The 26674-nt window shown below is 37.9% G+C and overlaps 1 protein-coding gene across 1 annotated transcript; it reads right to left on the minus strand.

Moving 5' to 3' along the window:
* Positions 1–777: 777 nt before the first annotated feature.
* FBXO15 (F-box protein 15) lies at positions 778–25865 on the minus strand. Its single transcript, XM_021530901.2, has 10 exons — positions 25768–25865; positions 22271–22384; positions 20276–20380; positions 16548–16790; positions 16080–16289; positions 14137–14266; positions 11829–11911; positions 10529–10674; positions 4975–5099; positions 778–1829 (listed from the first exon to the last, which is right to left on the minus strand). The coding sequence occupies exons 1-10, from the start codon at positions 25785–25787 to the stop codon at positions 1560–1562; spliced, it is 1446 nt and encodes a 481-aa protein (XP_021386576.1). The 5' UTR covers positions 25788–25865; the 3' UTR covers positions 778–1559.
* Positions 25866–26674: the final 809 nt, after the last annotated feature.

The raw sequence follows: 26674 nt of genomic DNA on the forward strand, positions 1-26674 counted from the left end.
AGACCTTTTACCATTTGATGGCTGCTAGGTGGCCGTTGTCTCTGGTAGCTTCATAGCAGCAGAGAACATTCTTGCACATTTCAAAGAAATAATGTATCCAGAATAATTCTGCATTTTTGTTTACAAGCTAAGCAGTAAGGCAAATGACTAAGAAAACTTTGGGACTGAGCTATTTCCTTGCTAAAGCTGATATCTCAAAGACTAAATTTGGGCAAAAACAAAGATCTAGACTGGCCATTTGTCTGTGCAGATCACTTTTAGTGTCTGTCCTTCTGGCATTCATCACAACCAGTCCACATGTTAAAACCTTTATATCACTTCAAGGGATCCCTGTCCCTATCAGCAGCCAGCAAAAAAGACAAAATGCAGCTGATCTTGTTAGTCTGGCTAATGACCAAATGCAGACACATTTCTGCTGTGTCTTTAGGTAAGGTTAAACTGTATCAGCTTCAGCTTATGGTCTTTGAAAGTTAAATTAAGAAGCAATTCTCTGGCTCTAATATCCATCTACCTCTGTAGCACAGAAGACAAGTGCTTACTTATGAACATCGTTTGCACAAACCAATTAATGTATGTAAACAAACAAAGAGTATTTCTTTTTAAGGAAATTACTACCATAATAAAATCAGAGCAGTCAATAATACGACTGTCCTTGCTAGGTAATGACATTGAACTCACAATATCATGGAATTTTAAATTTTTCTTTTTTTTTTACAGGAAGTAGAAAATTTCATTCTAAAATTACTCCAAGGAACTGGAAAGATCAGGGCACATATATTCAATTTTTATACAGATTCATTTTATTAGATAAACAGTATCAGATATGCATTGTTTCCAAAACAACTGAATATTACATGCATTCAGTAAGAACAGACATCAGCTCAGGTTGGCTGATAATTTGGACACTTATTCATAGGCCAATATGTAAGGCAAGTATCTAATCTCAATCAGATAATGTTAGAACATGCGAAAACCGAACAAACAGGAATTTAAAGAAATGTCATAAACAGATTTTACACTACTTTCTTAACAAATGCCTTGACTGACACATTTTTCATATCAGACTTCCGAAGTTTTTTTGCAAAAAAGCATTTAACAAAATGTGTTTAACAAAACTTGCCATTTACCAATTACACTCCAACAAACCTGGAGAGAACAGCACACATGCAGTTTTATTACTAAGCATAAAAGTCAATGTTCTCAAAACCAGTGTAGCTTATGTAAGGTCTTCACAGCTTGGCTCTCAAAAGAAGCAATTCCTTAACCATAGTAACAAGCGTCTATAAAGAAAAATCCTAAAAATAATTTCAGTATAGTCAGTGAGAAACAGATTAACCATGTAATGTTCAAAAGAGAAGAAAACCTCTCACTAATATCAATATGTTTTCATTCCTCAATTGCCTATTAAAAAAATTTAGGCAATTTTATTTGTTACTGGAAAGCTCACAGGAACAGTCTTGCTTGTTGGTGTCAATCTTAAGCATCAACAGTTTATCGTGGTTTTTGTTGTAGCAGGATTGTTTGGTTCTTAAAGCAAGGAAATTAGGGACCTAATTAGGTCAGTAGTTTGTTCCATACCAGCTATTTACCTTTTTGGCGCTTACATAAAGCACCAAACTGACTATAATATATTCCTTGGTTTCTTCCAACCATACAAATTGAACATGGACTTTACCCTCTGAATCTGCATAGTCTGCAGTATACATATGACCCATGTAGTCATAAAGGCCGGATGACTTGGTAGACAATTCCATGTGGACTGGAGCACTAAAACACCAGAAGGGCTTTCCAGTTTCATCCAAGAGAGTCAGATCCATCACAAAGCAGTCCTATAAACACAAACAGAAGAGATTTCCTCATAGCACACTAAGTACATCTGTCCCTGATTTTAGAAGACTTATCAAGGGTTCAGAGTTTTGTATGAAGGCTAAAACCTCAAAATAAAATTGATAGTGCTTCCTTGACCTACTGCAACAAATACTTACTTAGAGGTTTCCTAGAGAAATCAAATTGCAACCTACACACATCAAATGCTGTGCTACAAAAGGTACCACTGCCAAACCAAATCACATTACTTCTTGAACATTTTTAACATCTGTTTTTCTCAATTATTAGTTACTTTACCATTCAAATAATTATAGTCCCTTCAATATGAGAACACAACCTAAGTTTAAAGTCGGCTAATAAACTTGTGAGAATGCAGCAATGTTTGCAGAGATACTCAGGGACCACCCAAGGCAGTGCACACACAATTACCCTTCCAAGCCAACTGTATACAGTACTTTTTAGTACTTTTTGAAAGGCTCACAGCTTCAGTTCCCAAAAATGTAATATCAATAATATTGATGTAATTACTCCTCTTACAAATTCTTGAAAATATTTCATTACAAGATTACACAACTAGATAATTTTAAAATGTTAATGCCAATTCCTTGGTCTTTGCAAACTGATGGTTTCACATATCCCTTGGAAGCATAGGAGCCATGTGTCATTGTTAGTATCAGCTGTTCCTTATTCTCATGAGTTCCAAATCACTAAATGAGTCAAATTATCTTAATTATGTTGTATCTGTGCTCCAAAAGCATAAACAAGCCACCACGACATATTCCATGCAAAAAAAATTTGATTTGGAATGCTTTATTTCTCTGTACTACATAGTTGTGCTTCTGTTGCCCTAGCATTATTTTCGCTATTACTTAACTTCAATCAAACAACAAAAGGGCAGATGGCACAAACATGAGGCAGTTTCCCTAAGCTTTTTACTGTAGACTATGCTGAAAATACAAACTCAAACCAAACCAAATGATGGTATAATAAACTTACATGAGCTACAGAATCACTGGAAACACGAAAGAATTACTATTTTCTGGTCTGACAACTTCCATATAGAAGGCCAATTATGAAAAGTAAAGTGGGGTATTGTTGGGTGGTGGGGTCTCCCCATGCATTTCTGTCCTGGTTGTGGTCAGGATCAGGTTAATTTTTACAGTAGCCGGGAGGGAGCATGGCTAAGACAGGGAGGTTGCTCTATACCACCTCATCTCATTTCCAGGGGCAAGGAAAAGGCTTTCTTCTCCTTAGGGGTATTGTGCCATGGTCAGGTTGCACTCCATGGTGAACACTTGCATGTGAATGACCCCACTCTCTTGTACATTCTTGTTATTAATATTGTTGCTACTATTCTCCATTTTCTTATCTCATTGCTGCTTCCAGTAAACTGCTCTTATCTCAACTTTGATCTTTACCTTTTGTGCCTCCAGTTCTCCTTTCCAGCCCAACACAGGGAAGAAGAAAGGGAAAACAAGCCAGTGGAGTGTGATTTGGAGTGGATACAATGAGAATACTAAACTGGAGAATACCATTCCAAAGCCATGATAATTTCCAACTATCTGTACTTCAGCAATTAATTTTATATTTAAAAAAAAACAGAAATGCCAAGAAAGTTTTTGGGTTTTTTTGGTTTTTCTTAAAGTATTAAACAAAATTCAAATAAATTGAAAGTAATGGAATGTCCTACTTCCGTGACTGATGTTATCTGGCCTTCACAAGCTTCAAGAATTTTAGAGACTTATGGTAAAAACCACACTGAATTCAACCCACAGCTATATGTTGACATGTTCCATCTGTCATCACAAAATGAGGAGCTTAAAAAAAATACTGTATTCTTTATTTTGTCCTAGAAACAAATATTCAATGTAATATATGCTGTAATCACATAAGAGAAAGACTAAAACTGAAAAATCTAAAGACTACAACTGAAAAATCTAAAGACTACAGCCATAGCTGTTTCCTCTGACAGGTAACTTCCTAAATTCTTATGTACTACTCAGAATTTTTTTCATGAAAAAAAAAAAAGATTCTGCCAAGCAGCTGTTAATCCTATAGAATCCTAGAATGATTTGGGTTAGAAGGAACTTTTATAAGTCATCTAATTCCAACTCCCCTGCCTCACCATGCTCAGTATGGAGAAAAAAAAAAAGCTAAAAATTCTTTTTTTTTTCCCAATGTCCAGTTTAAATCTACCCTCTTTCAGTTTAAAAACATTGTCCCTTGTTTTCTCACTACATGCCTTGGTAAAAAAAGTCTCATCAAACAGTATTCCATTCCACATTTATACAGAATTGGCAGAAACAACAGTTTTATTAATTTTTTTTTTCAAAAGAAGTAGCAAAATTTAAATCAAATGTTGAACTAGATGATTTTTCAGTAGTGCTTAAATTATAGTCATCAGAATTTTCACAACTTCTGAAACATTCATGCTGATAAAGTGCATTTAAAAATATGTGCCGACACCACTATTGCAAAAGCTACAGAACTACTCTGAAACTTAGTTTGAAATAATTATTTTTGGATTTTTATCCAAGAAAATTCATGAGCATTCCTCTAAAAATAAAGACTTCATATAGCTGACTGATGCACCTGACTACATCTAGGTGCTGACTGTGTGGATGTGGACTGCAGTTTCCTGCGTCCACTGGCATTTTAACATTCCCTAGCACTTCCTAACTTTCACTGCATATTCAGCACAGAATTGCAGAGTATTTCCCCAGAGGTTCAAGGCTTATTGCTCACAAAAAACCCCAACCAACCAAAAAAATCAAACCAAAAGAAACACAAAACAAAAAATAACACTCGCACATCAAAAAAAAAAAAAATCCTCAAAAAATGTACATCTGTAGTACATTTTTTTGTCCAGCATTTCCAAGCTGGCTGGTCAGTCACAGCATCTCTGCTGAGTGGAAAGCACTGGAGTAATTAAACACAGATAATGGGACTATCATGCAATCCAGACTCTATGACAGAAAGGAGAAAACTTTTCCTCAAAATTCACTTTTTTTTTTAATATTGGAATAGAGGTTTTGTCCAGTTACAGCTTCTACAAATAAAAAAACTGTTTAAAAAATAGCATATTTAGGAAGCACAAACAATTCTGTTTTGAGGTAAGCACTTCCAGAAACAAAAAATATTTCTGACCTTTACATTGCCTTTAAACACATCTGTTTCCCAGCATATGCCAAGTGTCCCAATAATAGGCAAGTGCTTCCTATTATCCTTTAAGTTTACAACTCTGAGCCTCAGGTATCCATTTTCAATGTCACCTGAAAATATAAACAATATACAACATTACAGCAGTATAAATCAAATTCAGCCCAAGTACACTGTAAATGTTCTCTTATCTTCTTTCCATGTCTTTTTCTTCCCACACACCAATAAAATACCCTTGCATACACCAACAGCAAAATATCAACCACTTTAGAGAGGAATTAAGTTGCAGTTTGGACCTTTGATTCTGTGATCCACAGTAGAAACTTCAGATAAAAAAATCTTTCAATTTTTTTAGTATAAAAACAGGAATGCCACCTAAAGAACTCACACAAGGATGCAAGGAGTAAATTTCACATTCAACATTTCAATTTTATGCTACCAGTGCCTCCATCACTTCCCATTCCCCAAAAGTCAAGCTCAACACTAATGCACAAAATAAAACTGTGAGATACCTCCCCAACCTTTTTTTTTTAAGTTTTTTAAATTTCTCAGCTCTGACTGGAAACTCAACTAACCCAATACAAAGGGTATACAGATAACTATTCCTCCTTAGAAAGGATAATGCATGATTTAAATTGACATGCAGTATGATTTGATTTAAATCAAGTTGTTAAATGATGGATTATTTTCATTTTTTAAATAGCTTTCTCCAAGGCCCCATTTTTTTTTTGGCAGAATTACTATGATTTGTGATTTTTTTATTACTACATATAACCATATTTCTTTGGAATCTCTTCCTCTCCTCTCAAAAGAGATTGACATTTTTTTTTATTTTTTCCCTTTACTATCAGAAAAGGAGAGTTAGCCAAGGAATCCAACAGTCTAATATAACTTGGGTACATCATAGTGAACATGACACCAAAGAAAAGTGAAAATAAAAAGCATCACATCATGACACAAGCAGATTTCTTGGTAGGACATCCCTTAAACAAGTTTCCTTGAACAAGAGCTACTCTCTCAAAAGAGCAAACCAAAAGCACTAGAGACCTCAGTACAAAAAAAAGAAATTATCTAACACTTGCAGATACAAAAGGAGAGAGGATTCCCAGGAACATAGTGCTTATCAAGATCCAGTAGCAGGTCCTGGATGGTAACAAGTGAAGGGACTTGCAGAGATTTAAGATACAAGGCAGAAGTGTTTTGCCTGTAATTCTCCTTCAATCAAGCCCAAATGGCAGCATGAGGTTACAGACAGAAGCAGCAGCAGAAAGGCTGGCTGTGAGTTAAATGGCTGCATCCAGCATGCAGTGGCAGCAAAACCTTTCTTGGTGGTTACTTGAAGCAGATAGTTGGAGAAAGAAAGTCCACACACAGAGGCCAAAAACTTCTCTGAATTGGTACTACAGAGCCAAGCAACTCTCAAGATACAGCTGGCCACAAATCAATGCTGGAAAGGCAGCACGTACCAGTGGGGAGTCCAAAGAATACTTATTCTGGAAAGGAAGCAGCCCAGCACATGACAGAGAACAACAGCTGCAGGTTTTTCAGTAAAGACACTGGAATAGGAGTGTGAATACAGTGAAAACAACATGAATATGCCCAGGAAATATTTTGTAGGAAATACTTTGTATGGTTGAAGGAAAATGCAATCCTCCAGACCATGATACCCACTCTCCTTGCAGTGAAATGCAAAAGATCAGTGAGGAAAATGTAAGCAGAATTCATTTCCAGGATCCAGCTCCAAGTAGAAAAAGGTCATAAACTGTCACCTGTCCAAATGGTTCAGTACCAAAACTTCAGTAAATCAAATTCAATGACAAAATTTCATTCAAGGTAAAAATATCTTATTTAAATAGTTTACTGACTAACCACTGAAAGTCTACATTTAAGTTGAGCTTTCACACAAAAGGCTTGAAAACATCAGTCAACAAGCATTTTTTCCAAAAGGACTACTTGGTTATCCACAATTCCAATCTGAATGGAAGTGGCTATTTCCCTTACTCATTCAAATCAAATTAAGTTTGAATGGAATAAAAATAGATTTAAAAAAGCATTCTGCTAATAAATTAATAAAGCCCAGGACATCACTACAATTGCATGGCATTAATACACCATTGCTAGATAGATCACCTGGCTATGATGTGTTGCAGTTACTTCTTAACTTTAGCCAGAATGGAAATAGGCAACAGATCAGGACTCTGAAGGTTAATTATTCATGGGTTGGTTAATCCAGACTTTATATATGGTTTTTTTAATATAAAAGCTCCATTGCAGTCCTCACATTCAGGAGCAAGGAAAAGCCTGCCTAGGAACAAGCAAAAAACTGAAGGGTAAGTAGTGAAATCTTCCCTTCCTCACCCCAGTCACAAGAGAAAATGAAATTAAAGGGCAGGACAAGCCATGTTAAACACATGAAGAGAAACATAGAGGAAACAAAGTGGACAGGACTTTCTTCAACCTGAGCCAGACTTTGTTTTGTTGTACCCTTTAATATCTCTAGTACTTGATTTACCCAAGGCACGCACAGCAGCAAAGCAGCAGAATAAGTTATAGTGAACAAGTATTTCCAAATAAAGGTAATACCAACAAAGAGAACATACACCATGTAGACAAACCTCAGGGGAAAGAAACAAACAGACCAATAGTTCCAAAACACTTACTTTAGGTAAAAGCCAAAAAAATAAGGAAGTTTGGAAGTTGTCATTTGATTGGTATTTTCAGAGGAAAAGCTGTGCTTAACACTAATTCTGATGCCAACAACCAGCCTTACCACACTGAAATCGTTATTTAAACTTGCAAATCAATCTTCAAGGTCAAGCAAAACCTTTCAAATGCCTGATATGAAATTTTACAAACAAATCTTGAAAGTTCTCTAAATACACAAAAATTAACCTTTACATTTTGCAAGCACAACACATTAGTTTACATCTACAAGAAATGACACTAAAAAGCTTAAACTACCATGTGGCTACAAAGCTGTGCTTAAAAAGCTGAAAACCTAGGTAAATACATTTCAAAAATATTTATTAAGAAGCTGGATTCATGGCTTCTGGGAGTCATAAGAAAAGCCTGTCATAGCTTCCTGAAAACAAGGAAAGTTTTCAAAACATTTTCAATTCAGTTACAAAATATTTAACATATTCACCCTACAATACCTGTCTATGAGACCATATTATTAATCCTGTTTACATTAAAGGCAGCATAAAATAAAATGCTAAACCCCAACCAAAACAGTGGCAAAACAGCTAGTTACTGCAATGCAAGTATAATAACAGGAAAAAAAAAAAATCTGTAGCCATATACATTTTGTCTGCCGGGTTTAAGTGTGACATGACCTTTTCTAATTTAAGAATTCTGCAAAACTAATTGAAAATGGAGTAGCAAAATGAAGCACAATATTAACAGATACTAACAAAAAGCAGACAAAAATTAATCTTGAACAAATAAACCAGTTATTCTGAAAAACACAAACAGGCATTTCTCTGGTAACCTAGGAATGCCTAAAACTTCCTAGTGAAAACGATAAGTAAAACAGTACTAGCTGACATGTGCCTCATGTATATGCCTCAAGTTGTGGAAACTGCCATGGGAATGTCACATCTATAATTTAAAATAAAACTAGACTGGGTAGAGAATTTTCAGAAATAGCAAGACTTCCCAGTATGTTGCAGGACTTCCATGCTTCAGAGTCCTCACCGAGGATAGGACAAAATGTATTATTAGAATGGACCCTAAAAAAAAAACTCTAACCATCAAACAAAACCAGTTTGGATAAACCTGGCCACATTCAGCAACACCATGCTCACCAGAATGAGAAAAATTAATAGCAAATCACAATGAAAAATGTGACAGCAGACAGTCATATGCTGCCAGTCATATGCTGCCACACTACACCATTTTTGGAGGAAGTCACGCATTTTACAAAAGGAATTATTGTGCAGGCACATGGAAGGGACTAGATGACAAATGAGCTTATTGTCTGCAGAACCACGGCTTCACCTGTCTGATGCCCTTTGAGACCAAAATCTGGTGGCTGTCACACTACTGAAGGTCACAAAACCAAAGCAATTCAAAAAACACTTGTGAACATAAAACAGACTCTGTAACATGCAAAGTGAGATGGCATCACAACTGTAGCTCATGGACATTTGCTTCAATGTGCATAAACATCAGTCTAATCTTTTGTGGAAGTAGCTTCTAAGCAGCAAGAAAGCAATACCAAGAAAGGAAGTATGCCACATAATACTTTTTCTTGTGCAACTGTAATGCTAGGACCATTTTCATTTTAGAAAACAAAACTTGCTATTCAGCTAAACAAGAAAACCCAACACAATTCTAAAAATCCAACCCTCTGGCCAATTTTTGAGAAGATTTATTTTGAGAACATAAAAAGGACTCTTGTACTATGGAACATTTCAGGTAAGATTTCTTGCTATATGCATAGACTTTCACTGAAGATTTATCCTTAGAAGTATTCCTTTAATTCAAGCTTGGTGCTTTTCTAGAATCTGAAAACACGTATATTTCAGGTTCAAGGACTACAACGTTCCACACTGCACAAGGCTGTAGTCTAAATGACAGCTCTCGGAATCACCAAATAAAAATAAGAAAAACCAAACCAAATCACGGGGAAATTCTGCAGCCCTGTAAAAGAACTCACGCCTGACAATAGCACCCTCTACTGACAGAAACACAATTCTGAAAGCCACACTGCTCAGGAACACCGGTATTAAAAAAAATACTGAGGAGCAATAATTAATTTACACTACTCAATTCTAAATTAAATTAATGACAATGTTTAATTTTAATATTTTATTATGTCTCTGCTTACAGAAAGATAGCTGTGTAGCTTAGGAAATTATGCTGAAGTTATGTCAAAAGAGAGATCACCCATGTATTTTTCAAAACTCCAGTACAATTATGAATTTGTGCTGTATGAGAACAGGGATGTTCAACCATGTCTCATGGAAAGAAGTGCTGAGAACAGAATGAAGCAGCAGTTTAAAACAATGACTGAAGTTGTTTTCTACACAATGAAAGATTTCAAAACAGGAAACCTTAAGCTCACCAAAATAAAAATTATAAATCTTAAAGTTCGCAGTAACTTCTACAAATGAATCTATATATTTAATCTGTCTGTACACCCTAAGTATAATAAAGAATTCTACAGAAACAAGATTCCAAAATGTATGAGGACAAACTGTCTCTCCTTTAAAAAATACAAGTGAAAGAAACACCAACCTGCACCAAGAACCGTGCCGGTGCATTATTTTAGTTCATGTAGCACAGAACTAAGAGAAAAGTAGCTGAAAATAACTGCAGAATTTGTGTCCCAGGCCTGACACAGTGTCAATGTGACAGCGGGAAGACTTCTTACAGAGCAGGCTTAGGATGCCACACAAAGCACCATGCAGATATAAAGAAACCGCACCACAAACAGAAAAAGTTTCACCCCTTAAAACAGAGAAAATGGATATAAGAAGGAAAGATGTAAAAGCAGAGATCATTTTTAAAACAGACATTATTGTTCCATCAACATTACGTTTTCTGCAGAAGAGACACTTGAATGATCCACACAGGTACATGCAGTTTCTGCCATGCAGATCAAGATGCAGGCTGTAGTCATGCAGTCCATATTCTGAGTCAATATCATCCAATAAAGGCTTATTAGGTGGAGGAGCATATTGACTTGAAATAAAAAAAGACAGAATTTAGCAAGGGGGGATGACTTAGTAAAGATATAACACATAGGCCTATATTGAGACTGTCATCTTAAGACAGTTTCAAAATCAAACATATCTAGTTCATCATGCTTCTTTTAAGATAATACAGTGTCTATTACTGATGATCAGCTGCTCAGCCTAGCAAAAGGCACAAAATATAGCAGTCAATTTTAAAAGGTACATCTGTTAAACTTCAAAACATGGACTTGTCTATGAAAAAGAAAAAAGCATCAGCCTAACTACAAATCTAAAAGTCTCCTAGCTCTAGAGACTTCTCTGAAATAGCAAATAATTGAAAAAATTTTGTCTGTGCCTAAGTAACTACTGTACACAAGTGACCTAAAGAGACCACACGCCAGAGGCAACTGAGCAACTTCTATATAGAATTCAATTTGGTATTAAGGGAGATGATGTTATATCTTACATTCTGTGTGAGAAGAGCCACACTAAGTTATATTGGGCATTAAAGACTACTGATGGATACAACAATACTTTAAGACTACTGGTAGATATAACAATATCTGACCAGAAAGCTGAGTGGGAAATAAATTCCCCAAATACTATTCTAAAGCTAAAAAATTTCATATTTTTAAACAGTTTACAAGGTATAAACAGGTATTATACTATATACTGCAATATACACATATACAGACACTTCACAGGAACCCAGCTACTTTCTCAATAGGACTAAAAGATTATTGCAGGCACCAGTTTACCAGTTTCCCTCCCTCTTAACACAGCCAAAGATTACTTTCCTACTTCCTGAAATATCTCTCTCTTTTCTTTCTGTTTCAGATAGAAAGAGGAAACAAGACTGCTTGTGGAAAGGGAGAAAGTGTGTGCAATGTATTTCTGATTTTCTCAATACAGCAACTACTAGTACACTTGTATAACTAAATCATCTCCTTAAGAGTATAACAATGGCAATATTTTAGTATGAAAATGCTTCTGCAGTTTTGTATTTAGTTACTGTAACTGTTGACTGTTGCTCATTTTAAACAAGAATTGTTAATTACTGCCTAAATATAAACCTCTTGCCAGCAGCCAATTTTAACTGCAAAACTCAAGGCTTTATTCAAAAGGTTATCTTTATTACCCACAAAGGAAAAACAAACTTACACTGTAGCAGAACCCAAAATGCTTCTCTCAAGAAGTTGATTATAATGAAGATTCGCCATAACAAAAGCAATTTCATTTTTCTCCTGAAAAGTTAATTAAAGTAGATGTATTTTCATCTGGAAATTCTTTTTTGCATAAGGTCTTTCTGAGCATTAAAATTCATAGATAAATGCTGCTGCTTTTTACTCTACCAATTACTGTAATAATGTTAGTAATGACTTGCTTTTAACACTTGGACTCCTAAAACCTTTACTTTCTTTTCACAAGAGTACAGAATATATATAAAAGGTTGCAGCAATTTTGTATTATGGGGAAAGAGAGGGAAGAGAGGGAATTTTTGCCAAGGCAAAAATTATGAGAGCAATCCAAGGATTGTACTTCCCTAGCTTCCACTTACTATTTTAAAAAAGAAACCTAAACAGAATCAAACAGCACTCATTCCCAACTACTGAAGAATCAAGTTGATTTTCACGTGTTGGGAACATTTCCAAAGAGGGCTAGCATCAGTGAGGAATACAGAATTATTCAATAGAAATTGTGAATTTCAAAGTAAAAATTATGTCTTCACCAGATTATTTTCTCCTGGAAAAACATTAAGAACATAACCTTCTATACTCAAAGAAAACATCAATGTGAAAACTAAACAGAGACAGAGGTACATATTTACTTCAAGAACACAGAATGCTAGGATGTCAGGGTTTTCTTCTTTAAGTGCATTTTTTAAATCGTACAAACACCTAACCCAATAGGAAAATTATTCACTGCCATAAGTCTATTACTCTCCTGAAATATGGGCAACTACTGTTTTCATTCTGGGTTACCAGAAAATGGCATTGTCTATTCAACCTTTTGGCTTTTTAACTACTCCTCTATTTTCATAGTGCAAAATTACTGCTATAAAGGATTTAACTAGGGAGATCTATCAATCACATAATTTCTCAGACTTTCTCTATCCAAATACCAGGAGGCCCACCTAACCTGCCCTTGGTTTCTGTTACACAGCTACATGCAAAAACACAAGATGTATGGCATTTACCATTATTACACCCACTAACACTTAACTACCTTGCATTACTCTGCCTACACAGAGAATAAGAATTGCTGTTCAGAAAAGCAAACAGGGAAACTATACTAGAGTGACGTACTCAATTCTTCACAACAATGTGGAACTTGGTTATGACTGAACCATTTCCAGGTGCCAAAGGAGTTGTCTTTCCAAGCATGGATGGGGCCAATATGCAAGACCACAGAGGCAACAATACAGGGACATCAGTCTACAAAACTCCTGAAGATACAAGAGAAATGGTTGTTCATTTAGCAGAGCTTTTCACAGACTGAAACAACCTGTAGCAGGTTTATGCCGGTCAGGCAGTCTTAAGTTTTCTAGGAAACTAACTTTCTTACCTTTAAGTAAGAGTGAAAGAAATAGTCCTGCAGTTTTAAACATTGCCTCTGGTGATTGTGCACATTTGAGGCAGCATGTTTGCAGCTGGAAATTAGACACAACTTCAAGCAACTGCCCACAGCCTCCTTGAGGAAAGTTCCTTGCCAGTGCCAAATAACCTAAGTCAATGTCAATAGCATGGCTGAGGGGAGGAAAAAAGTGCTGACACCTCTGAATTCAGATCAAGAGCAAAACACCTAAGATAGGCTTCCACAGCACCCAGCCCTGCATAGCTGCAGGCAGGCAGAGAGGTCCCAGTGCATTCCATACAAAGATGCAGATTCCTTTTGCGTAGAAGTCTACTTCAGATGTTCTGCACTGCCCTTACAGAGGCTAACTGCTTGACTTAGACTCAGTACCCCCAAAAGGGCATGATTTACAGCATTCCTTCTGCTGGAGTAGGATATGGCTACATGGTGATGTAGATTAAAGCCAAGTTGCTATGGAGGAACACATCACTTTGAGTGATAGGGACAGGTAACAGCATGAATCACAGGAAGAAGCACTTCTCAAACCATTCTATTGAAAATTACTCTAGGATATCAAAATTGAGCATGTGAAGACTGGAAAATAAGTAAAACTGAACACAGTATCTAACACAGAATGATACATAACTGGTCTTTTAATTAAAAGTGGATTTTTTATGTATATATACACCTGTGACTGCTCCTAAGGATACAATAAATCATCCACTTACCGTCCCTACATGTCTTTTGTGCTACTAGTTTAGACAAGATATTTCAAAATTCAAAGGGGAAAAAAAGGGAAGATTAAAAAAAAACCCTCCCCAAACCCAAACTAAAAGTCAAAAAAAATCTTTTCCTACAAATAATAATAAAATACTGAAACAAAATGTTATGTTACCTTCCAAATTCCTACTAACAGTCCTGGACTCAGACTGAACAGCTGGACAAGCTCATCAGCACCAAACACTACACTTTTTTCAGTCAGGTTAGCAAGGTGGTACTCAGCAATCAAGGAAAATCGACGAGGTCTTTGAAAAGAACATACAGAATGTAGCACAAAAGTTATGTCTCCTTATTCATGTAAAAGTTCAGCCTAATTACATTTTTAACTCTGAAGTCTAACAGCACATGATAAAAATGGTTTTGAAAGCATTTGGCATGCAGAGTCATAAACTATACCTTTGAACAACTACAGTGTACTAGCAGGATCTCAACTCCTAACAAAATAAACAAAAAACACTATGTGATCTTCTAAAACACTCTTTAAAAATTAAGAACTTGTGTGCTTGCCCAATTTTTCAAAATACAGAGTTACTTTACAATTTGTTTTTGATACTTTATTGATACTAAATGGAATCACTGAACATTTATCACTATGAAGCAAAATTCAAAGGAAAAGTCCAAATTGTACATATAATGAATTGAAACTTTGTGTTACAGGAAACTTTCCTTTTTTCAAATTTTTTTTCTGTATTTTACCCATCATTAAAGCCATTTAGGTCCAAAACACTCTTAAATATAAGTTCATGGACACTCTTATTAACTAATGACACATTAAAAAAAAGAGCAGACAGAGCTTGCATTACCTATTCAGAATGAAGAAAGAAGTCTTTCTAGAATCCTTTTCAGACTCAGGCTCTTATTATACTCAAAACAGTTCCTAGATTTCCACACGGTATCACTGTAGTATCACCTACAACTACACACTGAACACTGCCTGGGATGGGGCATCCACAACCTCCCTGGACAATCTCTTCCAGTGTCCCACCACCCTCACAATAAAAAATTTCATCCTAATCAACATCAACCCTTTCCATCTTTAAGCCAATCATGCCTGTCCCTGCACTTACAGTCTTAACAATGACATACTGAAACTGGTGAAACCGTTGACTTCATCTATATTCACAATTTGTAAAAACCTCTGTGAAATAAGTACATCAACTGTCTGCAAACTTTCTTTTTTATTTTCTACATATAAATCATCATCTTGGCAAAACAACTACATTTCTTACATAATCTGACTGCAAGACTTGTTCAGCTAACTTTATACAAAAGCTTATCTTGATTTATTTCTTTTTTAAATAAACACTTTTCTTCTGGTTGAGGAACACGGTGTTTTGTATGTGAACAATTCTCTCTTTTCAGAGCTCTATGGCTAGGGGCTTTGTTTAAGAAATGTGTAGCTGACATTGCATCTACTATACACACAGGCCCAGATGTGTGCTAAACTCCTTGACAGCCAACAAATACCTCAAATAGACACTTCTTATTTAAATATATTTTTAGAATATAATGACAAAAACCACTGTACACGTTTAAGTTAAAAAACAAGGGACATGCTATGGACTGTGTGACTCTATATGCATATACTGAAGAGTGCACACATAGTTAAACACCAAGTTCTCTAAATTCACAGACACAGCTACCAGACAGAAAATAAATTTTAACAACACAGATTACCTGATTGTAGCCACATAAATACTGATTAACTTTTCCAAGCTAAATTTCTCACAATAAATTCTCCTAGATTTACATTTTTCTTTCATGCTCATTTGTGTCTATACCTTAGATTCAGCTTTCCAAGTCAGGACCTATCAGTCTGCATATCACACACCAATAGCTACATTAACCTATGAATTAATGTCATAGCTTGCTGGATTATACTATTTCCTGCTAAAAAGCTCTTCCAAAGAAGAGAATAACATAGAAAGAAATACTGCAGGGAGGGTTTCTAATGAAGAGTTAACTTATCAAGTCAAACAAATGTCAGATAGGTTGTACAGACACATTATCAACCAGTTGCACCCAAAAAATCCTCAGAATTCTTATGTTAAAACTCACCCATTCTTGTTGGGACGTATGCTTTGGTCAGGAAGCAATGGTGTAACTCCAAACACTTTCAGGGTTGACAGGATGTCTAAGCAAGGCCAGTCTGTACCATGCCAAAGTACAGTAACAGATGTGTCCTTAAATGATAGGTTTGGCTTCTCTATTACATGTTCTTTTCCATTTTTGTCCTTTAGAACAATTATCCAACTCAACCCAGAAACTCTGTTATTTAGGAATTGAGAGGGGAGAGGGGTGTTTAAAAACAAATTCCCAAAGTGATAAAACTTAAACTATGCTTTCAACAGAATTTTTAAATTTCTACTAGCTGCTATTTATATTCCTTAGTTTCGGTAATTTATAGATTATCATTTTATCTTCCCATTATGATATAGATTTTATAGTACTAATTCTATACCCCCCAAGCCATTAATATTTTGTACATTGTTCTAAAGTAAATCTTTGTGACAAGGTATTGCTTACTTCATAGCTTCTTTGTTTTTACAAGGAAGACCTGTATAAGGATCTAGAAATTTAACAAGCCGCATTACTCTAGTTCTGAAGTCAGATGTTTGTTTGGAGATGTATTCTTTCTTCCAGTACCCAGGCTTTTTATCATTTACAGCAGCACAGCCCAAAGAAAGAGTTTCTGTTTGTTTAGACTTCATTTTCCAAATTGTCCATTTTGGGTGCAAAGAGCTGGAATAGAGTTTCAGCCAAATTCCACTGAAAATAAAAACAGAATACAGAGGAATAAATTTCAAGAATAGTCACTTCATTTTTTATATGCACATCTCAGCTACCAGTGCTAGCACAAAAACAGTCTAGTCTGTCTTCCCAAAGATATGAGAGCCAGGATGAAGCTCTGTGATATCACAGTCACCGTCAGCAAAGTGAAAACTGATAAAGGTTAAGCAGAAAATTTTGAAAATTCCACCCCAAAACAATTATGCATCCTCCTCATAGAAAATCAGCTAGCGGAAAAAGTGGTTTAATACCTCCTATTCAACAAAGATTATCTGTACACTTCAAGTTTCTCAGATCCAGCTGAAAGTGGGGTGGAGGAGGACAATTTAGAATCACCTTTGGTGCTACCAATGTCATGCCAATCCCTTCTGCACTCTCTTTGGAAAAGCCCAGAGAAGATATGACTTTCTGAAGTCAAAGAAGTATGTGACTGTAATGATGAATTCATCTCTTTCATGCCAGGAAAACTGTAAAATCAGATTTCAGCCCCTCATACCCCAGTATCTCTAGGACAGTTCACAGAATACAGAGTACAGGAACCTACAAGAATTCAAACAATAATCTGTGAACACAGGTTGTCATTAAGTTTTCTGATTCTGAAGTGCTAAACATATAGTGCACATAACTGCACTAAGGAAAATTAATAGCAAGGGCAACAATTCTTAAGAGACATTTTCTACCACTTATTAGCAAGATTACCTTTACCAATTCTCACTTATCCTCAGGCAAACTTACACTATTGAGTATTGTATGGCATCTTCCCCTCCCCTCAAAGCATTCAAGGACTAGATCCATCCCACACTGCCTCCTACCCATCCAAACCATTCTCAATTCATCAGCTGCTGAGAATAAGCCCCCACATGCTGAGAGCCAGGCTCTGGTTATTGATGCAAACCTACTCAGGAGTTTTGCAAAAACCTTCCCGCTCACTGCTCTGCAGATAGATACAGAATTCCCCACTGCCATTTTTTTGAAACAAAAGTGTCTAAAACACAGACCAATAAGCTACTGTGATTGGTAATGGTGGGTTCACAGTCAACATGAGTTTTCAACCTTCCTTTCACTAAAAGCCGGGTGTGAAAGGGTAACAGAAAGAACAATCTCATAACTGAAACAAAGATACTTCTATTTTAAGACCATAAAAGGCAGTCAAGTAACCAGATAGTATAAAGCATTTCTGATGGAGAAGGGAAATTCTTTTTTAACTCCAAAGCAGTTTAGAACTGTCCAGTGAGGAAAAAAAGGAAAGATGTCCTTAACATCACCAGGGAATTTGAACTGTGTATCATCCAATTGGTCTTCATCAGCCAAAAAAGTGCGGTAAAATAACTTCCTAAAATCTCTCCTGTTGACTAGAAACCCCTGCCCAAGAGAGACACTCTGCATCTTACTTTATGATGCTGAAAAGACATTAGTAGTAGGCATTTCCTGCATTTTGAAGTCGCAGATTAAAGCAATTTAGTTGGCTGAAGACAGACTAATGACAAATACCTACCATTCTCATCCTCACTGTCAGTAATATATTTCTTCTTCCTTTCCCAGAACAGTGTTGTGAAAGCAAAGAAATTAGTTGAAGAAACTCAAAAATACAGCTAGGGCAGAAAAGATGAAAGAGGACTTGGAATCACAAGTGTTTAGGAAGGTATCACTGCCCCTTCATCCTCAACTTCTGAAGAATTCAGGACAGATAAATCAAAAAGGTATCCAACAGAGAAGCACAAGTTTGCTGCTTTCACAACAGAATATGTGCCCTTTTGTCCTCAAATTGTTAATACTCAAGGCCTCTTACCAGACGTTACTACAACAAGCCAAACAAACCTTTTACTGCTAACTCAAGTGTCAGAATCAGGCACATCATCATCAGCCATCACTTGACCACAATGCCAAAAAGACCATGTGCTCTCAACTTCCTCTCACACAAGCATGTTCTGCTGGTGATCAGAACCCTCAAGTTTTCACAGGCAGACCATATCTGTGAACTTCCCACACTGCATGATAGGAAGGCTGGAAAACCCCATGCTGGGGCACGGAGGGTGCAGGAAGTGGGGGGGGTCATAAACATTTCCTTGTCTTTAACAGTTATATTGGAGACATCAGTGCCAAGAACTGCTCAAGTGCAGGCATTGTATGAACAGCCAGAAGACAAATCACTGCATTAGGCAGCACACACATACCACCACAATGAAAGACTGATAGTCCTGTTGCATCAAGGACAGCACCCTGCACATTATGGACTGCAGAAATACCCTAAAAAAATACTCAGTCTAAAAACCAAGGTCAGATTTGTCATAGAAATATGCAGAGACTTCAATTAAAACTTCTGTTCATATACTGCAAGACTCAGGGTCTTGAGAAGGTCCATTAAAATCCATCAGGAAGAAATTACCTGGTCCCACTGAACCAGTCAGGCTCCTAGATAAGGGAAAGTAACTCTTCCCCAAATCCCATTTGTGCACATACACTAATCTCTGTTGAGATTAGAAAATGGAAACAGATTGTTGAGATGGATACAGATGAATCATCTTCCCCTCGACAGCCACAGTGATTTTATCCTACCTTACCACCTTGAAGTGGAAAACACATGCCAAGATTGGTAATTTGTGCCAACTATGCAATTTTTATCTACCCTTACCTGCTGACAGCCTCAAAACCTAAATCTGGATTACAGATCTTCCCTTTAAATTTGTCAGTTCTAAAGATATCAATGCCAAGGTAAACCAATTAATTCACCATACAAGTTTCAGTAAATAAGGGAGAAATAGATTCATATGAGGTACAGCAACTTCCTATGGAGGAAGAGATTTTCTCATTCAAACAACAATAATGCAGTAGAATCCTAGAAAGAAAAGGATGCCCAGGTTATTGCATACCAACCTGGGTCTCTCCTCTTGGTAGGAGCAATTTATGAACTCCGTATAAGCAATCCTTATAAAAAAAAGTGTCAGTATTTATCTTTGTCCCTTTTGTTCTCATTTAGAAATCACCAAAACTTACCAAACAGAGCAACAGTTAAAAAACACTAGTGGATCATTTGATTGACTCAATCCCTCTGCAAAAATCTGATTAAATAATTAAGTAAGGAGGACTTCAAAATTGTGAAAGTTATGACAATTCCATAAGGCTACTGGAGACACACCATTAAGGATCACGTGAACTGAAAAGTTTGTGCAGGTCCGTGTGAATATAAACAAATGTTTGCAAATTTTAAAACAAAAAAAAAGGTCAAACAGCAACATTTCAAAGCACTGGATTTAGTTTTTGCCTCAGAACTCCCATTAAGCAACGCGCCCTGCACAGCTAGAATTCCATGTAATACATACTGTGGGCTATGCAGGGCAATTTCACAGAGTAACTGCCCATAGGTGCATACATCAGTGCTCTGGCATCAGAGAAACTAAACTAGAAGGACTCATAATTCAGGCAAACACAATTACAGCACAACTGAGACCTTCCCGCTTCCTTACTTGTCATTGGCCAGCTCATAGAAGCGCTTATTCACACAACCTACAGCCAACAGGGACACAGCATCCAAACAGGAAAATATCTTCAGCAGCACTTCTGGTGGCATGCTGGAAAAGAAAAATTAATACTGTTAGACTTGCCTGCAAACTCAGAAATGACAATGGCAGAGAATTTTAATTTCAAAACAAAAAAAAAAACAGAGAGGTGGAAACCAGCAAGTTGTAAACAGATGAATCAAAAATCACCTGAAGAGTTAAACTGTGGAGTTTGGGTTCTAATTTCACTCTCTGGTATGTGGTATTTGCCTAAAATAATTAATCACAACTTATTCACGTGGCACAGCACAATTACATGAAAAGTTACAGGTTTGCATTTTCATTAAACTTTGTTAACTTTAACTATGTTTGACATGAAACTACCTTGTTTTGCTTCAGTTTCTTACTGCTCGTACCATGATTTTAACCATAACCACCAGCATTTGCAAAACTGCAGATATATTCACTCTCCCTTTTGACTGCAGTGTCAGGTCTCAGGATGCACCAGGACAGAAATGTCCTAGTCTAACAGCAAGATCATGCTCTACCTCATCATAATCTTCAAACTGTACATGCTCAGAGGTCTTGTGCAGTTTTCATTTATGTCAACAGAAAGATGTGAACTTCAAAGTAAGAGTAAAGTGATATCTTGAAAATGTCAATGTCTCGTGCATCTGGAAGGCTGCCTGAAATCAGGTGCCAGTCTATGCATGGCAAGCAGAAACTGGAGATGAGCCAATGTGATTTCTGCATTAACAGTCAGGAAGCTTGTACCATTTGAGCAGTACCTCATAACTTCACAGAGTTTAAGATACATGCACTTTATACTCTAATTTTCTTGAGCATTGAGTATGGTCACAACAAAATCAATGCTGCAAATAAAAGGTGCTTTGAAAGTCAACACCCCAGCTGTGCCTCTTGTCCTTTTACTACTGGGTTATTTGTAACACTTGTTGATTTATAACACTATTTCAGAAGCAGAGAGCTTTAAAGAGTAGCATGATAATGCCAATACCTCAATGTTTGTATTAAACTCAGAATCTTAGTTGCATTGACATAGAAGCAACATGCCAAAACTGGCACTGTTACTATGTGAAGTAATTCATACACTGTAAACCCAAAGCAAAGTTAATGCACTCATTCCAGAGAAAATCTAGAAGTGATACATTATAAAGCTGGATATTAACTAAAATAATACGCTTGATCCAGAATTTTCAACTGTATTCTTTTTCCTTTGAAGAAAGCTGAGAGGATATTTTTTTCTTTCTTCTTTCACCATTACATCAGTCTGACAGCACTGAGCTACTAAACTAGTCATCCAATGCAAAACAGAGAAATCACTACACAGGAAGCTATCAAATGTATAAAACAAAGAAAACTAATTACTTCTTGAGGTAACATATTCTTATATTTTTTAATGTGAAAATGTAACTAATTTTCAAAATGAAAACAACTCACCATTATAATGAAAATGCATTTTCACTGTCAAACAGGAAGAGAAACATTTTCTTGTAGCAAATACACAGCAGCCACTTATTCCTCCCCCCCATCCCACCATTCTCAGCCTCTCTATACACTAAGATCCATTTGATGACAACCAATAACCAAGAGAAACAGAAGTTTAATTCCAAACTGGCTTTCATTGCAGGAATAAAATAACATTTTTTATTCTCAAGGAACAACATTGCCCATGACTTGCACAGGAGCTGCTGAAAGGCTTCACATGGCTCACAAAATGCACATATTCCTTGTGAACTTAGGAAAGAACACAAAGGAGAACCATGCCAAAAAACATTAGAAAGTGAACACAGGATCCTAAAGTAGGCCAGGAAAGCAAATTTTTTCAACTCAGAGTATCTGACATAGAAATTTCCCAAGATATGAATATAATTACTGCAAGCAGCCAAAATACAGCTTACAGGGGGAATTCCACTCTTACTCCTAACATAAAGACATACTCACCTCTCAATGCACACATTTGGTTTCGGTTTTATGGGAGGTGTCAAGTACAGACTTTTAATTCCAGCATTTAGAGTTTCAGAATATTTCTTAGGCCTGGCAGCAAAGGTCCTTAACCTACTTGTAAGAAGGAAAAGCTGTTAAGAATCACATATTCACAAAATGAAGAAATACACATACTGTGCACACCTAGACACAACATTTCAACCAATGCAGGATGCAGGGAATACATCACATGGCAATCATTATTACTTGAACAATTACACCTAAGTTAAAATACCTGGCATCAAGAAGATTCAGATTTAAACTCACAGCTGTCAATCCTGTGATCAATCTCTCACAGCAGGCAAAGGGAATAGTTTTCCCCCAAATCAGTTTGAATCCAGAAGAGCTCTATTACCCTTAGACAGCAGCACCACTGCTTGGCCACTACCACAAAGCTCCACTGAGGTCCCTGCAGCAAGTCAAACTAACTGATTAATCTTCTGTTTCACAACATTACTCCAGAGACATTTTTGAGCCATCCAAATCTGCTAAGCTATGAAGAGACACCAGATAGAAAGAATACCTTGAAACTTCCTCAAAAACTGTTGCTGTTCAAAAAGTATTTGTATACTTTTATACTATACTATGCTGTTTACTTGCATAAACAGCAACAAAGGAGATTTAATCCATGAAACTGAAGGCAGCTAACAAGCTCTAAGGGATGTCCAGATGTTAGTCAGGCAAATTACTTGTTGGTAGAATTACTTTGTTAAGGTTTAGGGCTTGACATGCTTCACTGATTTCAGACCTAGTGGGAGGTTAACAAAGCTTGGGAAGAAGGATGGCCACTGCTAGTGGACATAAAGAATGCAGAATTTACAGGCCACAAGGATACCTGGAACAACTCCCAAGACAAGGAAGAAACTATTAAAGCCAACTCAGCAATTGTGCTGAAATCAGCACCAGCTTCCAGAAGTATGAGATTGCAATCACTGACCCAATAAACTCACTGCCTCAAAAAAGACAAAGACTGAAAATGCAAAGTAATTAGCATGAGAATCATGATCCAACAGAAGATAGAAAAGTAATTAATAAGAGAATTGTCTTACTTGTATCCAATAAAAACTAATTCCTTCCTTAGCTAAAATGTATAAAATAGTAAAATGTTTTATTAGTTGGTGTGCTGGCTTTGTGAATTTGCCACTCAACACCCCCTTCTGTGCAGTACTGTAAAGCTATCAAATACCTTAACCCCGGTGCCTGGATTGGCCTCTTGCATACCACAGTGAAAGAACCTATTTGGCAACATTTCCACATCACAACTTAGATAGAAAGGAAAGGAATTTTGCATATTTCTAACACAAATTCTTACAATCCAACCACTCACACATTTTTCCAAGTTTTCTGATAGGAAGGACTTTGTAAGCTGCAATTGCAAACAAATACTATCATTAATCCACAGAGAAATATGGAGACAGAGTTTCAATCTTAAACCAAATCCTTACACTTCATACCCACTGATGCCACCAAGCAGGCAGAGCTCCCCATTCACTGCATTACTGACTTTAAATTGCCAGCACATTTCCAACACCTGGCCAAACCAGCTCTGGGTTTCTAGGCAACCAATCCATATCGGGGCGGGGGGGGGAAATAGCTAATTTTAAACTATATGGGTACCATATACATTTAATGCCTTCTGGTTTTGATTTCAGATTGATTTATGCTCAGAGAAAAATAAAATCAAAAGAAATTAACAACTCTGGTCTACACTGTCAATGGTGCTATGTAAAAAAAAAAAAAAAAAAAAAAAAAACCCAAACAAGACACAAGACATTTTACTGAGAATTTCTATAAACTTAACAAAAAGACAAGCAGATTTCAGCTTAGGTGTCAATCACTGATAGACCAACTAAGTTAACAACTACAAAAGAGTAGTCTTATAATAAATACAACGTGGACTTCAAACAAGGGTTTTACTCATGTATCATTACCAAGAACTCTTAGATGTTGAGGCACTAACAAACTGCCATTAAGGGGATTTAGAGACACAAGCTGTGCCCTGTATGTTCCAGGGCAGCACATCCCGGGCTATTCTCTCCTGAACAAAGCAGAGTTTGAGCATACTCTATAGGGACACAACTTCACAGACTCCTGCCACAGGACCAATTCAGATAAGAAGCTGGATTCTGGATTTTAAAACACACTACCTTGGACAAGCATAACCTGCATAGCCTGTATTCAGTCCTTCTTGCTCATTTAAATCACCCTCCCTCCTCTTCTTCACTACAGGGAGAAATATATGAGGAGAGGAACATTTTGCCCACACATGCTTTGAAAACTTTAATGTAACAGCTATTGTTTTTGTAAGCTTCAATAAAAAAAAAAAGGCAGAACTTTTGCATTTTCCGAAACAAAAATATTCTCAAGGTGTGAAGAAACAAACAGCAATCCCAATCCATAAATTACTTTTCAAGTACTGTGTGTGCTAAGATTTTAAATTAGCATTCACAGAATGCTTTTACATTGCATTGACACAGCTTGGGCAGATAAGCCTAAGATAAAAATCAATGACAGCTGTTACACCCCCTCTTTAGAGACTTCTAGAACCATTGAGATGATCTTACTTAAGAGGCACAACAAATTCAGTTGCTTTTTCATTACCTTTCAACCTGTGGGGCTGTTTTGTACCAGTATTTTCACTTTCACACCCTATAATACTTGCAGTGTGCCTTGGTTTTTTGATGGTCAGCAAACAATTGTCTTTCAAGTAAATTTCAAATAATGAACAAAAAGTTTTAAGCAATGATAAAACCTGTCTCCTCCACCTGTTAAAGCACATCTGGGGATAAACAAAAATAACGTTTTGACATGGGTTGGTTGGGTTTTGTTCTCTCAGCTAACAATTTCAGTCTTTTTAATAGGTGGGTATTACCCCAATCCATTTGCAGGTTTAAAAAAAAAGGGGGGGTAATACAGCAAGGGGAATGAAACTGTGCTGAAGAAACGGGTTAGCAGAAAAATATGCTTTCTCAACTTTGCCTCTCAGGCTGATGCTTTAAGATTCTGAAAGCTGAACACGTACTGTAAGAAATAAGACAACCACACCTTCCACAACTATTACAAAGGCCTAACCACCCTGAATACACATAAAGCAGCTATTCAACTAACTTCCTGGATATTTATTATAGCACCTCCTTCAAGCTGAAGGACATACCGAAGTTTAAGCTCCCCTTTCCAGGCAGAACAAAAAGTGCCAAACCCAGGCCTCCGTGCAGCTGGCAACACCAGCGTTTTCCCACTGCAAGGTGCCGGGGGGGAGAGGGAAGAGGGAGAGGGAAGAGAAAGAGGGAGAGGGAGAGGGAGAGGGAGAAGGAGAAGGAGAAGGAGAAGGAGAAGGAGAAGGAGAAGGAGAAGGAGAAGGAGAAGAGAAGGAGAAGGAACCAACCCTCCCCTTGGCTGAATGCCAAGCAGGCAGCCCCGGGCCGGCAGAGCCCGCTCGTCGCGCCCACCATTACCTGCCACGGCCCGTCGCCATGGGCGGGACAGCGGCGGCCTCGCACCGCCGGCGGGGAGGGGCGGGAGGAGCCGGAGCCGCCGCGTCCCGCTGTGCGCGCGGCGGCGGGGCGGCGGCAGCCCGAGGAGGCGGGGCGGGGCGCGGGGCGGGGACGGCGGGAGCGTTAACGGCGGCGCTGCCCCAGCAGCGCCTTGTCCCCTTGAGCCTCCTTTTCTCCAAGCTAAACATCCCCAGCTCCCTCAGCCGGTCCTCCTAAAACTTGTGCTCCGGACCCTTCACCAGCTCCGTTGCCTTTCTCTGCACTCGCTCCAGCAGCTCAGTATAAACGGAGGGCTTCATTACTGAACACAGTACTCAAGGCGTGGCCTCAGCAGCGCCGAGTACAGCGGGACAGTCGCCTCCCTAATCCTGCTCACAACACTGGTTTCGATAGAGGCCAGGAAGCCTTTGGCTTTGGCCGCCTGGGCACACACGGGCTCACGTTCAGCAGCTGTCACCACCCCCCCAGCTCCTTTTCCAGCACCTTTCCAGCCACTCTGTCCCCAGCGCTGCCTGCGGTTGTGAGCAGAACCCCACACTTGGCCTTGTTGAACCTCGTGCCATCGATCTCGGCCCATCGATTTAGCCTGCCCAGATCCCGCTAGCCGTCTCCATCCGTGGAAACGTCAACTGCATCGCTTTAATGTGTGCAAGACCAAGAAAAACACGTATGAGAACACAGCTTCCAAAGGGCGACCGGCAGCGCAGGCGCGGCGGCAGCGCCGCCCGCCCTGCCCTGGAACGAGCGGGGTCCCGGCCCGCGGAGGGCGGCGGCGGCGCTGGGCATTGCGGGCGCTGTAGTGACCGCGCTGGGAGCCGCTCCGGCGCCGGGCGGGAGAGGGAGCCCGCTCGAACTACCGCTCCCAGGA

The sequence above is a fragment of the Lonchura striata genome, chromosome 1 (genome assembly GCF_046129695.1).
Source record: "Lonchura striata isolate bLonStr1 chromosome 1, bLonStr1.mat, whole genome shotgun sequence".
Classification (NCBI taxonomy): domain Eukaryota; kingdom Metazoa; phylum Chordata; class Aves; order Passeriformes; family Estrildidae; genus Lonchura; species Lonchura striata.